This window comes from Arachis ipaensis, chromosome B8 (assembly GCF_059453495.1).
Source record: "Arachis ipaensis isolate K30076 ecotype BB chromosome B8, ASM5945349v1, whole genome shotgun sequence".
Classification (NCBI taxonomy): Eukaryota; Viridiplantae; Streptophyta; class Magnoliopsida; order Fabales; family Fabaceae; genus Arachis; species Arachis ipaensis.
The window spans coordinates 58,918,774-58,933,416 of NC_142443.1; the positions used below are offsets into that span (position 1 = coordinate 58,918,774).

The following is a 14,643-nucleotide window of genomic DNA, read 5'->3' on the forward strand; positions in this document are numbered from 1 at the left end:
GTTTTTCTCAGCGGCAATCTTCTCTGGTGACCTCTCCTCCAACGACAATCTCCTCCTATGACGGTCTCCTCCTGCGACGGTCTCCTCAAGCGACATCTCCTACTGCAATGATCTCCTCCGATGGCATTCTCCTACGCTGGCAATCTCATCCATCGAGCTAATGTGCTGTGAGATTTTCCTCCCACAAGCTCGCGAGGTAGATTCTTCTCCCTCTTTTCCTTTGTTCTCTTGAAAATATTTTACTCTAATTCCTTCGATTTCTTGAATTATTGATCCAAAATTTTAGAATACATGATAGATTTTGCGAAATGGAAACTACAACTACTAAAACTGCAGGAGCTAGGGTTTCTGAGGAAGGGATCGTTGAAACATTTCATAATGATGATGATGAAGTGCTCGATGATGCGGAGAATGGAGTTGCGGTAATTTTGTTATTTTATTGGATTATTTGTGCCTAAAACTTAATGCTTTTAGTTAACAGTTTGTTTTAGTTCCTTGAGTTGATTCTTTCATTCTTTATCAGTTCTGAATTTGTTCCACTATGTGCTTATAGTCTCACCGTCCAGTGGGGGTAACAATAATCATATTTATTATTATTAATACTTTTATTTCATTTCCTATTTCCTATTTTGTTTATTTAATATCTGTTTAAAAAATTATGTTCATGAGTTGCAGGGAGCAAGATGACTATGAGGTTGTGAGGAAGGTGGGAAGAGGAAAATACAGTGAGGTCTTTGAGGGTGTTCACTCCACCAATAATGAAAAATGCATCATCAAGATCCTCAAACCCGTAAAGAAGAAAAAGGTGAACCCAATCCCTACACCAATTGCAGTTTGTATTAACTAATATGACTGCTATTTTTAATTTAAAGCAACACTGCTGTTTTCAGTTTTAGTATACTTTTTCACTTCATTCCATCCTCATATGGAAATGAATGCTGTGCTGGGGCTTCAATGGCCAACTTTGGTCCAGTAGTTCATTTAGTTTGTTATTAAATTTCTAATTTCAAACCTGTAAGATTTTACTTTTTCCAATACTCTGGTTGTATATAGATCACAAGTCTTTAGCAATATTTACTTCAACAGATTTTACCCTTTCCAATACTCTGGTAACCGTTTTCGAACCAAAAGACACAATCTCTGACATTCTGATTCTAACTTAGCAATTTTTCTGGCACTCTCTAGGTGCTGCTTATGAGAAGCATCAGCTGTTTTGCCATTAAATTCAATCTCTTCATTTCGGATCTCAAGTTCCTTGCCAAGCACTCGAACCTCATACTTTAGAGATGTGTTATCTTTCTCTAGTGTATAAAGTGAAAGATGCTTAAATTGACTTTTTCTTTGTCTTATGCTTTGTTAATAAATTTTTCAACCATCAAAATGGCTATATTATCCATTTTAAATTACACGATGAGACAATTTAGTTTTCCAAACAAGTAACAGCCAAGCTAAACTAGTAGGTGACATTAAAAATGGCTATTCTGAAAGTATTACTATTCTGAAAATGTTTGGGGGAGATTGTGTTGTATATTCTTATTCTTGTTTTGGAACTACATAAAATAAATGAAGTGTAATTTCATGTGCAGCACAATGAAAAGTCATTCTCTTTGAAAACAATGGAGGATGGTCAAGTGTTCCTATATTCGGTTAGTTCATTCAAGTCATAATTTGCTGGTGGTTGTAAATTCTCTGCACACTTTTGGAGATTTTTTATGTTGACTCTTCTAAGATTTTGCTTTCCTTTTTCAATTGTATGTTCATATTTCATTTTCTAGAACTCCGTTAATGCTCGGGAAACTAGAAGCCCATATCCATGGTTACTTTTTAATGAGAAGATAAAAGTGAACTCTGTTTTCCTCCACGACTCCACAGCTGTACCTGATGCAGTGGTGCTTCTGTTTGGTGGGAGAACTTATTGAAAGGGGTTGCTGTGAGTGCCATGTGATTTCATGATTTATTATTAGTTCTCATTTTTATTCAATATTCCAAAGGTTGTACAGCTTCAGTTCCCATCTATGCTCTAGTCGTCTGATATTTTAATGGAATTCCATCCTTTTCTTTCAGGATGGCCACTTAAAAATGTTGGGAGGATATCTGGAGTTCTTCATGGAACCTCCTGTTGCTGATCTGTACCAGTGTAAAGAGAGAACTTGATGACTTAATTCAAAGAAAAGTAAGTACATATTAATTTCATGCTGCTAAGAGCTTTTCTGTGATAACTAACAATCTCTTCTCCTCATTGACCTTACTTTGTTTAATTCCAGGTTTTGATTGTTCTATGCTAACTTCTGCTACTTATTTTATTTAATGCCAGGTTTTGAATTTTTTTCCTTGTTCAATTTATTTTTAGGTCAGAAATTGGGGATTATTAGAAGAAATTGAGTAAGTTCTTCACTGAATTTTTTCGTAATTATAGGATTGAGTAAAATCATGTGAATACTTGGTTTCTCCTGGTATTACGTGCACTGTAAATTGCATAGATCTTCTTTATATTTTCTGTTTGTAGAAAAAAATTTTAAGAAATTTAGGATTGAAATATGACTAGGGGTGGCAATGGGGCGGGTAGGGGCAGGTTTTTGCTCTACCCGACCCCGCCCCGCCCTACAAAAAACCTGCATCAAACTCGCCCCGCCCTACCCGCGGGTTGTAAAATGTTAAACCCTAACCCGCCCCTGCGGGTACCCGCTCCGCCCCTACCTGCCCCTATAATTTTTAAATCTAACAAATAAAATTAAATTTTAAAAATTATATAACCACCATTTACATATATAATATAAATTAAAGTAAAAATTTATATATGATATAATGTTATTAATTATTTTACTAATTATTTTATATATGTTACATATATTATATATACCGGGGCGGGTAGGGGCGGGTTTAACCTAAACCCGACCCCGCCCCGCCCCGCCCAAGAACCCGCCCCGTTAAAACCCGCCCCGAGCGGGTAGGGGCGGGGTGGGTACCCGCAGGTTCGGGTAGTGTTGCCACCCCTAAATATGACCAATCAGCACTATTTTCTGAGCCTCAAGTATAGATGGAAAAAGGCAATTTAGGATTCTTAAGAACTCAGCATTCTCTATGGAAACATCTGACGGTTTGCTACTGATTTTGTAGGAAATATGAATTCGTTCCACTTTCTTGTTAGTGAATATATCAACCGTTAGATATAATTTACTCACCAATTTGAATGGTGATATCATAGAAAGTCACATAAGGTGAAATTGTCTTGAATTGGCTGAAATCTTCTCTTTCATTGTCTATATGTTCACTAAAGGTTGCTCCCAACGTCATCTTGTTGGCAGGCAGTATACCATGTCCTGCTTTGTTATCTTTGGTTTCTCCTGCACTTACAAAATAATTCTTTCATGAAAACTTAAAATATACAAAAGAAAAGGGAAAAATATATATCGAGGCAGTTGCTTGGAATATTTGGTATCAGAGTTGTGTCTTGTCCCTGGTGTTTCACATGCAGTTAGAGGCTGGCCCTAACTAACATGGAATGTATATTTACTATGCAAATCTAGAAGAGAAATACTTACTTCTCTGTAACCATAAGGCAGTTGTTATTAAACATACCCCAATAATTATGCAAGTAGATGTTTTATCTGGTTCTACTTTTTATGTTGTTATCATTGTACTTTGTTCATCTCTTGCTAGTTTCCCATGTTCATCTATTAATATATATTGTGTGTTTCAGATAAAAAAATTGCCTTGTTGGGTGCCATACAATCTCTCTTTGAAGGTTCAATGTATACCTTTGTGTTCCTATGGACTCCTGCATTGAGCCCAAACGATGAAGAAATTCCACATGGTTTTATTTTTGCAACATTCATGTTATCTTCAATGTTGGGAAGCTCACTGGCATCTAGGTTGATGGCTCGCACATCACTCCGAGTAGAGGGCTACATGCAGATTGTTTTTGCAGTTTCTGCTGCTTCTCTAATACTTCCCATTTTGACCACTGTATGCTAGTCTTCCCTGCTCTATTTAGTATTGTTATTTTCATTGCATACTATTCTGCTATAAATTGACTGGTTTGTTGGGAACAGTTCGTTGTGTCTCCTACAAAGGAGAAAGGTGGAGGCATCTCATTTACTGGTTCCATTCAGCTTCTTGGCTTCTGTACTTTCGAGAGTTGTGTTGGCATATTCTGGCCATCTATTATGAAGATGAGACCTCAATACATTTCGGAGGAGGCTAGGAGCACAATCATGAACTTCTTCTGCATTCCTCTAAACATTTTTGTGTGTGTTGTGCTGTACAACGTAAGTTGCTAATTTTGCCACTTTCATATATATATATATATATATTCAAAACCTTTGGTTCAAGGTAATTTGACTATTGTGTATTTTGTCTGTGCAGGTTGATGCATTCCCTATCACTGTGATGTTTGGCATGTGCTCAATTTTCCTGATGGTTGCCTGTATCTTACAAAGGCGACTGATGGTCATTGCAGAAAAGCCAAGTAAGATCCTCACACTAAGATACCCACCCTTTGGCAACTTTATTTTAACCTTGAAATGATTTATCCATAGCCCTTTCTCTTCTGGTGGAAGAAAAGCTTTCTAACTTGGGGATGGGATTTGTGTTTGAAACAGAAGCAGGAGAATGGCAAATGAAGGAAAGAGACACTGAATCAGAGCCATTGAACATCTAACTGGTGTTATCTTAAGTTTTCTGTGGAGGCACTGAACGCGGTTGCTTCAACATTTACTTACATAAGGCAGTTTTCTGTCTAATTGGCATAAAGATGCGATCTAAGTGTGAAGATAAACCTGTTTTCCACCAACCAAGGCAAAAAGGGAATTCAAGTAGAAAAAAGATTAGTGGAGCTATTTCTTCTTTTCTTTTTTTTTTAAGTGTTTTTGGTATCCATATCGTAGTGCATTAGATTCCTATTGGCTATTAATATTACTTAATTAGCTTCAATATATATATATATATATCTTAATTATTTTTTTCTGCTTTCCATATGTCATTCATCTCCATATATAATTAGAGCGTATTTCATCTTTTTTGTATACATATACACTTATTATATGATCGTTTTCTGAACTTGAGTCATTTTCTATTTCAGATTCTCCTTACAAAATGGAGCAAGAAACAAAGATGTTGGAACAAGTTTCCGCGATGAAACTCACACAAGAGACCAAGGAACGAAGGCAGGCTTGTTTTAAAGTTAATTACAAAAGGAGAAAATTTTTAGCCTCCAAATCTTATTCATCATCACTTAGCTAAGCTACTTGTCTTGTAATATTCATATTCTAAGTAGTAAAAACAGCACTTATTAGATGGTTTAAATACATTATTAGATATTAACATAGTTTAGGGAACTGGATGGTAGATTTGACTGATTAGTGTTTATTGCAATGCTTGTATTTTGGTAAGTTTAGTAAGACAAGGTTTTGTATAGGAGTTATTACTTTTGATTTTCAATAATAAAAAATTATATATTATATGAATATTTTGTTCATGAGTTATATAATATTTCATTTATGGATTATGATTTTTTGTTATTGTGAAATTTTAATCACAAAATTATTTATTTAATGCAATAAAAATAACGATAAAAATTATTTTTTTAAACGATAAAAAATGTCACTGTCAGGGTAAAACGGCGGTTCAAAAATACCATTTTAACCAACCAAAATGCTACTGTCAGGGTAAAAATGGCGGTTCAAAAATGCCATTTTAACCAACCAAAACACCACTTTGTCAGGGTAATAATGGCGGTTCAAACCGCCGTTTTAACCTATCCAAAAATCGCCATTTTAACCCTGAAAATAACGGCGGTTTGAACTGCCGTTTTAACCAACCAAAACGCCACTCTGTCAGGGTAATAATGGCGGTTCAAACCGCCGTTTTAACCTATCAAAGAACCACCATTTTAACCCTGAAAATAACGGCGGTTTTGAACCGCCGTTTTAACCTATGCAAAAACCGCCGTTTTAACCCAAGAAATTGTGACGGTTTTCAAAAAACCGCCGTAATAACTAGAATGGCGCCCAGAATTACGTCACTTTACGAAACCGCCATTATTGGTAATAATGGTGGTTCAAACCGCCGTAAATATAAAAAAAAAACCGCCGTTTTTACCAAAATTTTTTGTAGTGTAATTTTGATAATTTAATTATTTCTTCTTTTAAATCTTCTAATTTACTTTTTTCCATTAGGTAACGTTTTTCTTATAAAAAGCTATGGTTTTAAGTGTTTTGTAGTGAAAAGTGTGGATTTAGAATGTATAGTTTAGATCTTGCCACGTAGGCGTCTTTAAAAAAAAGTTGTTTTTGGGATCTTTATTTGAGTGGTGGCTAAATACTAAATACTATATGTCAACTGTCAAGTTCTTTGCATTAAACTTAACACGCTTTTCAACCATCACATTGGTTTAATATTTTTTAAAATTCTTCATTGCTGTTAACAAATTTTTTTCTTTTATTTTGATAAATCGTAATTTTTACTAGTATTTTTAACAATACAAAATAAAGAAGTAAAAACTAACTAATCAATAAAATTAATATCATAGAAATTAAGCTCATTAAAATACTAAGAAATGCGTAATCAAACAAAAAAAATTCAAAAAATTTAAAATTATAAAAACAACGTAACTTTATAAAAATAGAATACAAAAATATTAGAAAATAAATTTATAATTGACCACAAATAAAAAATAAAAAATAAAGCTTTAAAATTATCTTGGATTAATCAACACTCTTAAAGATTTGCATTAATCCCTATAAATCAAACTTAAATTAATTTAACAATATGTATATACATCTTAAAAATTAATAATGAAATACAATAAGGTATAACGGCTTGAAGAGTCCTTCCAAAAAAGTGATAAAAATTAGGGAGGAATTTAAAATTTATAGAAAAAATTAAGATTTGGAAGGAAAATTAAGATTTAGCGAGACGTTAAAGATTTGGAGGAAAAATTAAAATTAAGAGTATAAATTATAATTACTAATTATGATAAAGGATTTTTTTTAGTAAAGAAAATATTTAAACACTACTTTTGCGTCTATTTTTTTTTAAAAGCAATGTGTCGTTGGCTTTTTGAAAAAATAAATTATTTACTTTTTTAATTAAAATATTTTTTTAAAAGTGATATCTAAACATGTTTAAAATAAAAAAGTATTTTTTTTAAGTACTTTTTTTAAAAAATAACCAATCTAAACTAGTATATATTTTTTTAATGGTAATTTCTTAAAAAAAATTTTATATCAATTGCATTTTTAAATAAGAAAAATTCAAGGGTCAATAAAAAATTAAAAATTTATTTTTTTTAACTAATATTTTTAATTATTAATTAAATTTTTTTAATCTAATAATCTAACAACATATTTTTAATCTATATTTTTAAACATTATTTAACTAACTATCTGCCAAAAATAATAAATACTGTTTGTATTTTAGTATTTTTTTTAATTTTAGTGTCACCCGTCGTCAGTGATAGCGTATTATTACTTACTAGGGGACCAGCCAGCTAACTTTAATTTGAAACGTGTGGCTTGATAGTAAGCACACGGAGAAAATGATACAAGTAGTCTGGCTTAATAATAAGCACGTGTAGAAAATGATACAAGGAGCATGTGGCGGCTAAGAACTCCTCAGCTGGTAATCAGCTATATAAACCTATGATGCCAATTAATTAAGGAGCAAAAAATATCCAAGAAGCTAACCTAAGATCCCACCAATCAAAAAATCGTCAGTTACATAAATCACTTCCCCACTCTCTAGTTCTAGCTAATGGATCATCTGCCAATACTAATGGCTACAAATTCAATCCCAGCTAGATTCTCTAAAGTGATTCTTCCTCAGGGTCTGGAATTCAAGACTTTCAAAAATGTCCCTTTTCCAACTCAATGCAATGCATTGAATAAAATTTCTAATCATAATCAAACAATACCTCGTCGATCTGCCAATTTCAAACCTTCTATTTGGCATTATGATTTCATCCAGTCTTTGAACAGTAAATATAAGGTATGCTTATATATTATTAATTTTTGTACGAGAAAAATTGTTATGGTCCGAATTAAGAAATTTGAAATGTATAGTTTATTTTTCTATGCAATACTTGACAAGTTAGTGTTTTTTTACTTAAATATTAATCACTTAATTGCTACTTTACTATATCTTGATTATTTTCTAGCAGCAAGACATACAGCAATGACCAAAAAAAATTTTACATAAACTAAAATAATAATTTATAGACCGTAGTAGTCTCCTGTCCATTTATATATTTGACTTTATCCATATAAGTGATTTGGTTCTTACAAATTCTCTTTTTCGAAAGTTTAAACTTTTGGGCAGTGAAACACAAATACTTGTGATTAACACAAAATAATTAAAGCATAGTAAAACTTTAATACTGCAGCAAGGGACATACACAGAGCAAAGCCAAGCGCTGAGGGAAGAAGTAAGAATGATGCTTTGCAAAGTAGAAAATCATGTTTATCAACTTGATCTTATTGATGTGCTGCAAAGGCTTGGGGTGGCTTATCATTTCAAGAATGAAATAAGGGACTTGTTAGATAATATATATGACATGGTTGACTCCAAGAAGAAGAAGGATTTACATGCCACGGCTTTGGAGTTTAGGCTCTTAAGGCAACATGGTTATGATATATCATCAGGTTTATTTCTTTTTTTATTTTATGATTATTTATTTATTTATTTTTATTCTTATGCTATTTTGAAAATTAAGTTAATACACATCCTTTATCTTTGATTTCAGTACATAAAACATATGTCATGTATGTCTATTAATAGGTGTAAACTCAGGTGCAGTCGACTTTACGTGAAGTTGATAGTTGAGAGCCGTTAGATAGTTTCATTTAACGGCTCTCATCTATCAACTTCATGTGAAGTCGACTGCACCTGAATTTTCACCCTATTAATAAAGTTAATATATATATATATATAGAAAGAATGCCGGCATTATTATTATTATTATTATTATTATTATTATTATTAATTAGAGGATCACATACAAATAATTACTGTAAATTGTGGTGTTGTTGTTGCAGATGTTTTTTTTAACTTTCTAGATGAAAGAGATCATTTTAAGATATCCCAATCAGTTGATATGGAAGGAATATTGTCACTATATGAAGCCTCATTTTATTCATTGGAGGGTGAAACTATATTGGATGAAGCAAGAAATTTCTCTTCAAAAATTCTTGAAAAATATTCATTCAGAAATAAGAGGGAAGGGAACTACTTATCACTCCTAATTGATCATTCTTTGGAGATTCCATTGCATTGGAGGGCACCAAGATGGGAGACAGAATGGTTCATTCATGCTTATGAAACAAGAAGAACAATGAATCCCTCTTTACTTGAATTTGCTAAATTGGATTTCAACATTCTTCAAACCATCCACCAAGATGAACTCAAGAATGCATCAAGGTAATGACAACCATTATTAATTATATTAGTACATGCATAATTTTGTTCCAAATTTTGACTTAATTATGTCTCTTATATGATACCATACATGTGGTTTTCCATATATACGGCTTTCTTAATTCATTCTAAAACCTTGGTGATTCCTTTTATATATGCGATTTCCACATCTCTAATGACTTGCTATTATAACTTTCTAATATTTTTTAATGTCTTTTATCTTAAACTTTTTAAAATATCTTAAATTATATTCATTAGTTATAATAAATAATAAATAATAAAGGCAACAAATTAATTATTGGACATTAAATATTATTAAAATTTTAAAATGATAAAGGCAACAAATTAATTATTTGACATTAAATATTATTAAAATTTTAAAATTATTCTATAATCCATATTTTTAGAGACACACACATGCACTGATGGATCTATACACTCACACACACGTGCGCATGAAAATATTATGATATATATTTATATTTATTTTTTAATATTTAATATTATTTATTATTATTTAATAATAAAAAAGTGGTAATAGACAATAATTCCAAAAAAGAAATAAATAATTAAGTTCAGTACGTCAACACGAAAGCTCTTTAAAATGTAACAACAGAAATTATTGATACAAAAATATCCCATAGCTTTCCTTTTGATTTAGATTCCAACGTTTCCGTACTACCCCGAATAATAACAAACAACATCATCACCAGATACATATCCTTAGTATTTAAATAACCAAGGATAGCAAATAGCAGCAAATCAATTCATCATCTTTACCTTTGGCACAACCAACTTAAGTTACTGTAGTGATTAATTTATTAATTTATTTAAATAAATATTAAGTTAAATTTTATTTTATATATATAATAATTCATTGACTTATAGTAAATTTTAAATAGAATTTCAATTTATAATAAATTAATTATTGATTTGTTAAAATAAAAATATCATAAAAAACATAAAAAAATTTTTTCTTTTGGGATGTGTAAACTTATGGTTTTTGAAGTATTTTTAAAGGATAAAGTATTAAATTAGTTCTTATATTTGGACGTAATTCTGTTTTAATTCTTAAGATTTAAAGTGTTTTATTTGAATTTAAAAAAAAATTATTTAGCTTCAATATAATCCTACCATGATATCAAAGTTAAATAATCAACGGAATGTCCTACATGATAGTAGTACAAGAACAAAATCGTTAATCTAGACAATAAGTACAAGTTTCAGATGTACAAAATCAACCATAAATACATCACTATATTTATTTATCATTTTTTTATAATTTAAATGAAATATTTTTTCATTAAACTAAGAAAAATGATAAATAAATGTATTGATACATCCACTGTTGATTTTGTGTCTATAGAGTTCGTACTTTTTCTCCAGATAATTATTTATTTTTATATTTTTTAAATTAAATATTAATTTTTTTAAATTAGACATTATTTTTAGACACTTGACAATTACTCTATTATCAATAGTGTTTGATATCTATGAAAGACAATCATAAAAGTAGAAAATGAATTTTCTTAATTTTTTTAACAATTTAAAAAATAAAATTTAATTTTTTTTATTAATTTTATAAGTAGAACTAAAAATAAATATAAAAAATAATAAAAAATTAAAAATTATACTTTATACTCTTAATTTTTTTTAACAATTAAAAAAATTCATTTTCATAAAATTGTCGTCCCGTGTCGGTTTGTCCTCTGGTGAGTCTGGTCCCACTGCACACATTCAAAAAATAAATTTCCTTGACCGTTGTTTAGTTATATATTCACTCTTCCATACTAAAAAAACGCACCTCTCATTGGATATTGTATCAAATTACAAGTTTCAAATTTTTTGAGAATATAAAACTTTTAAATAGTATATAAGTAAAAAATGTTTTTCACCTTATCGATTACTTTTTGAAATAGAATTAGTTTTATTTAATTTTAATTCTAATAAACTGTGTCCCATTCCAAAACTACTATTTGTAATTTAGTTAAAATTAAATTTCAAATGAATCACATCCACATTCTTTCCCTACGGATATTATAATATCTTTCACAGACGGGCCTTCCACATCAATTTTATTATTTCACATGAGATAACCATTATTTTCTTCCATAAAGGTTCATCTACACATGAACGGGCACGTAGACTTTGTAGCTCATCAACTATATTATTTAGTACAATTATATATAAAAAATATTAAAAATAAATAATTTTTATTAATATTAACCAATACTTTTAGTTAACACCTTATATATTTTTATATTATTAATATTTAAAATTTAATATTTAAAATTTAAGATTTAAAATGCAAAATATTAGTCAAATATTAACTAAAATAATAAATTTTATTAGTCATATAATATTATTTTTAGTATATTGCATATATATATATATATTTTTTATGTAATGAGATGATGAGGCCATAAAAATCCATAAAGAAGAAAACCTAAGCTATTACAGAAACGGGTAAACTAACCCCAAATTTATTAAATTTGCACGTGTAAAATAAGAAATATTTTATGTTTTAATTAAAGTGTTTTGGATTTCAAGTATTTTTAAAAATAGCAATGAATATATATGATAAAATATCTCTTTTAAGAAATTGTTTATCAAATTTCTCAAGATCTTCGTTAATACAGTAGATATATAAGTAGAGAAAACAAACACTTCAAGAGGAGTATCTTTCTGCATTTGATTAAATTCTTAATAAAAGGGGGTTCATTTCTTTATTAAGATGGTGGAGAAAAATTGGCCTTCCAGAACAGTTGAACTTTGCAAGGGATAGATTGGTAGAGAGCTACTTTTGGGGTATGGGAATGAGCTTTGAGCCAGATCTTGAGTTTTCTAGAACAACTCTAGCAAAGGTCACTTCCTTAGCAACCATAATTGATGATCTTTATGATGTTTATGGAACTCTAGAAGAATTAAAGCTTTTCACGGAAGCAATTGACAGGTTAGTAATTCATACTCACTACTGATATTAAATTTCTTTGCCTACACCACATTTGAAATTTTGCCACGTACAATAATAAATAAAAAAAAAACATATAATTTTTGTCTTTAAAATTTATTAAAAATTTTAAAAATATTTTAAATTTTATTTCATTTTAAATTTATTTTAAAAATTTTTTATTTTCATCAAATTTATTCTTAACAATTAATTTTTCAAAAAAAAAATTATCACAATTCAAAAATAACTTCACAAGAACAACCTTTAATACAAACAAATCAAATATATTTATTATGCATTATTATTAAATTAGTTTTATTTTTTATATTTTAGTTATTAAGAGTATATTTGATATAAATTAAAAATTTTTGGGACAAAATTAAAACAAAATTAAACTTAAGAATATTTTTAAAATTCTTTACAAATTTTACAGACAAAAATATATTTTATTCATAGAAAAATATAAAGTACTAATTTAGTTCTTAATATTTGAATTAAGTTTTAGTTTTATTTTTAACATTTGAAAATTATAATTATAGTGCTGAATATAGTGATTTGAGAAAAAGTATAATAGAATAATAAGGAAAAAATATAATAATAAAAATAACACTGTTTTTAAAAGAAAAATAAAATAGGATAAAATAAAATATTTAGGATAAAAATATAACTTTTTAGACGTTAAAATAAAAAAATTAAAATTTATCTTAAACATTTAAAAAGTACTTTAACCAACAAAATAATTTAAAATAATTTTAATATTTTTATTGTTGACTGTAGATGGGATCTAAATACCATTGATAACCTTCCGGACTACCTGAAAATATGCTTCTATGCTATCCATGATTTCGTCGATGAATTAGCTTTTGAGTTCTTGAAAATTAACGGCAACAATATCACTCCATATCTAAAGAAAGTGGTAAGAAATTGTTTAGTTTTTACTATACTTTTAATAATCGTAATTTTTCATTGTGCGTTATGAATTTTAAAATGCATACAATATTCTAACTTCCTTCTCAAGAATCGTATTATATGATGAACTTATGTTTTTGGTAAAAATTTCAGTGGTCAGATCTTTGTAAAGCATACTTTACCGAGGCAAAATGGTATTACAGTGGATATAAGCCAAGTCTTGAAGAGTACGTTGAAAATGCATGGATATCCATTGCCATTCCTCTTATGCTTACTCATTCTTATTTTGCAATTCCATATTCATTCCAAAAAAATGAATTGGGTTACTTAGAAGAATATTGTGACATAATTCGATTTTCGGCAACAATTACACGTCTCATTAATGACCTTAGAACACATAAGGTACCTTTCAAAATTTCCTTTGTGTTGTTTCCAAAATTAAATTCTCTTATATACGTTCAACATTTATCTCACCTTTATTATTATTTCTTTTTCATTTATCATTTTTAGCGGGAGAGTGAATTTGGTGATGTTCCAAAATCGATTCAATGCTACATGAATGAAAATGAAGCTTCTGAGACTAATGCTCAAGAGCATATCAAATCAATGTTAAACACAACATGGAAGAAGATGAATAAGGAAGCTCATAATTCTTCTTTGCCTCCAATGTTTATTGAAATTGCAGTAAACCTTGCAAGAATGTCAATGTGCATGTATCATGATAGAGATGGTCATACCATTCAAGATCCTCAAATCAAGAATCGTATATCATCCTTAATCTTTCATCCATTACTGATACAAAGATCAGAGGTGTTATGAATTAATTAATTACAAATAACCATAAGATAATGTACCTTATTATTGAAGGACTTGAACTCTCTTTGGAATTATTAGGAAGTTTTCGTTGTCGAAAAAATTATAAGATGTCAATAATTTAAATTTATTGTAATTTTAAAACATGATTAAATCATTATCATTAAAGAGATATTTGCCTTCGTATAGAATTATTATTGGGTTGATTGATGATACTCTCTCCGGATATGCATATATAACATTATTCATTATCGATTTTTAGCAAATCGACGGTGGTTCAATTCTAATGGTCTGAGAGCGAAACCTACTCCTCTTTTGTAGGTACCAGTTCTATAAGTATATCAAAGGTTCTCGAATTAGACGAGTATTAAGACAGAAAATAAGTTTTGAAAATGTCAAAAAGATACAAAAAGTGTAAAAGAAAAAATTCAAAAAGTAAATTGACTGAAATCGAAATGTTTTGCATTGAATTTAAACAAAGCAGTAAAATGTCTTCGATTGAATTAAAGGACTTTTGACATAAAAATTAAAGGTGCTGAAATGTAAATTGGACAAAAAAA

General features: G+C 29.4%; 3 protein-coding genes across 3 annotated transcripts; all 3 read left to right on the forward strand.

The window, feature by feature from the left end:
- Nucleotides 1-308: 308 nt before the first annotated feature.
- LOC107612248 (DExH-box ATP-dependent RNA helicase DExH5, mitochondrial-like) lies at nt 309-2,356 on the forward strand. The gene is made up of 4 exons (XM_088495233.1): nt 309-422; nt 1,587-1,646; nt 1,776-1,930; nt 2,065-2,356. The coding sequence occupies exons 1-3, from the start codon at nt 309-311 to the stop codon at nt 1,917-1,919; spliced, it is 318 nt and encodes a 105-aa protein (XP_088351359.1). The 3' UTR covers nt 1,920-1,930; nt 2,065-2,356.
- Nucleotides 2,357-3,702: 1,346 nt separating this feature from the next.
- LOC107611811 (uncharacterized) lies at nt 3,703-4,920 on the forward strand. The gene is made up of 4 exons (XM_021109480.2): nt 3,703-3,966; nt 4,053-4,268; nt 4,366-4,468; nt 4,602-4,920. The coding sequence occupies exons 1-4, from the start codon at nt 3,751-3,753 to the stop codon at nt 4,658-4,660; spliced, it is 594 nt and encodes a 197-aa protein (XP_020965139.1). The 5' UTR covers nt 3,703-3,750; the 3' UTR covers nt 4,661-4,920.
- Nucleotides 4,921-7,657: 2,737 nt separating this feature from the next.
- LOC107614150 (terpene synthase 10) lies at nt 7,658-14,160 on the forward strand. The gene is made up of 7 exons (XM_016316378.3): nt 7,658-7,986; nt 8,381-8,639; nt 9,033-9,414; nt 12,146-12,364; nt 13,139-13,277; nt 13,424-13,672; nt 13,781-14,160. The coding sequence occupies exons 1-7, from the start codon at nt 7,753-7,755 to the stop codon at nt 14,087-14,089; spliced, it is 1,791 nt and encodes a 596-aa protein (XP_016171864.1). The 5' UTR covers nt 7,658-7,752; the 3' UTR covers nt 14,090-14,160.
- The last annotated feature ends 483 nt before the right edge of the window (nt 14,161-14,643 follow it).

Bases quoted from the DNA above. Each gene is read 5' to 3' on its own strand.
- LOC107611811 (XM_021109480.2), top strand. From the start codon at position 3,751: ATGTATACCTTTGTGTTCCTATGGACTCCTGCATTGAGCCCAAACGAT. The intron at 3,967-4,052 runs GTATGCTAGTCT...TGTTGGGAACAG, and splicing joins TACTTCCCATTTTGACCACT to TTCGTTGTGTCTCCTACAAA. The intron at 4,469-4,601 runs GTAAGATCCTCA...TGTTTGAAACAG, and splicing joins GGTCATTGCAGAAAAGCCAA to AAGCAGGAGAATGGCAAATG.
- LOC107612248 (XM_088495233.1), top strand. From the start codon at position 309: ATGGAAACTACAACTACTAAAACTGCAGGAGCTAGGGTTTCTGAGGAA. The intron at 423-1,586 runs GTAATTTTGTTA...TTTCATGTGCAG, and splicing joins ATGCGGAGAATGGAGTTGCG to CACAATGAAAAGTCATTCTC. The intron at 1,647-1,775 runs GTTAGTTCATTC...TTCATTTTCTAG, and splicing joins GTCAAGTGTTCCTATATTCG to AACTCCGTTAATGCTCGGGA.
- LOC107614150 (XM_016316378.3), top strand. From the start codon at position 7,753: ATGGATCATCTGCCAATACTAATGGCTACAAATTCAATCCCAGCTAGA. The intron at 12,365-13,138 runs GTTAGTAATTCA...TGTTGACTGTAG, and splicing joins TTCACGGAAGCAATTGACAG to ATGGGATCTAAATACCATTG. The intron at 13,278-13,423 runs GTAAGAAATTGT...TAAAAATTTCAG, and splicing joins CTCCATATCTAAAGAAAGTG to TGGTCAGATCTTTGTAAAGC.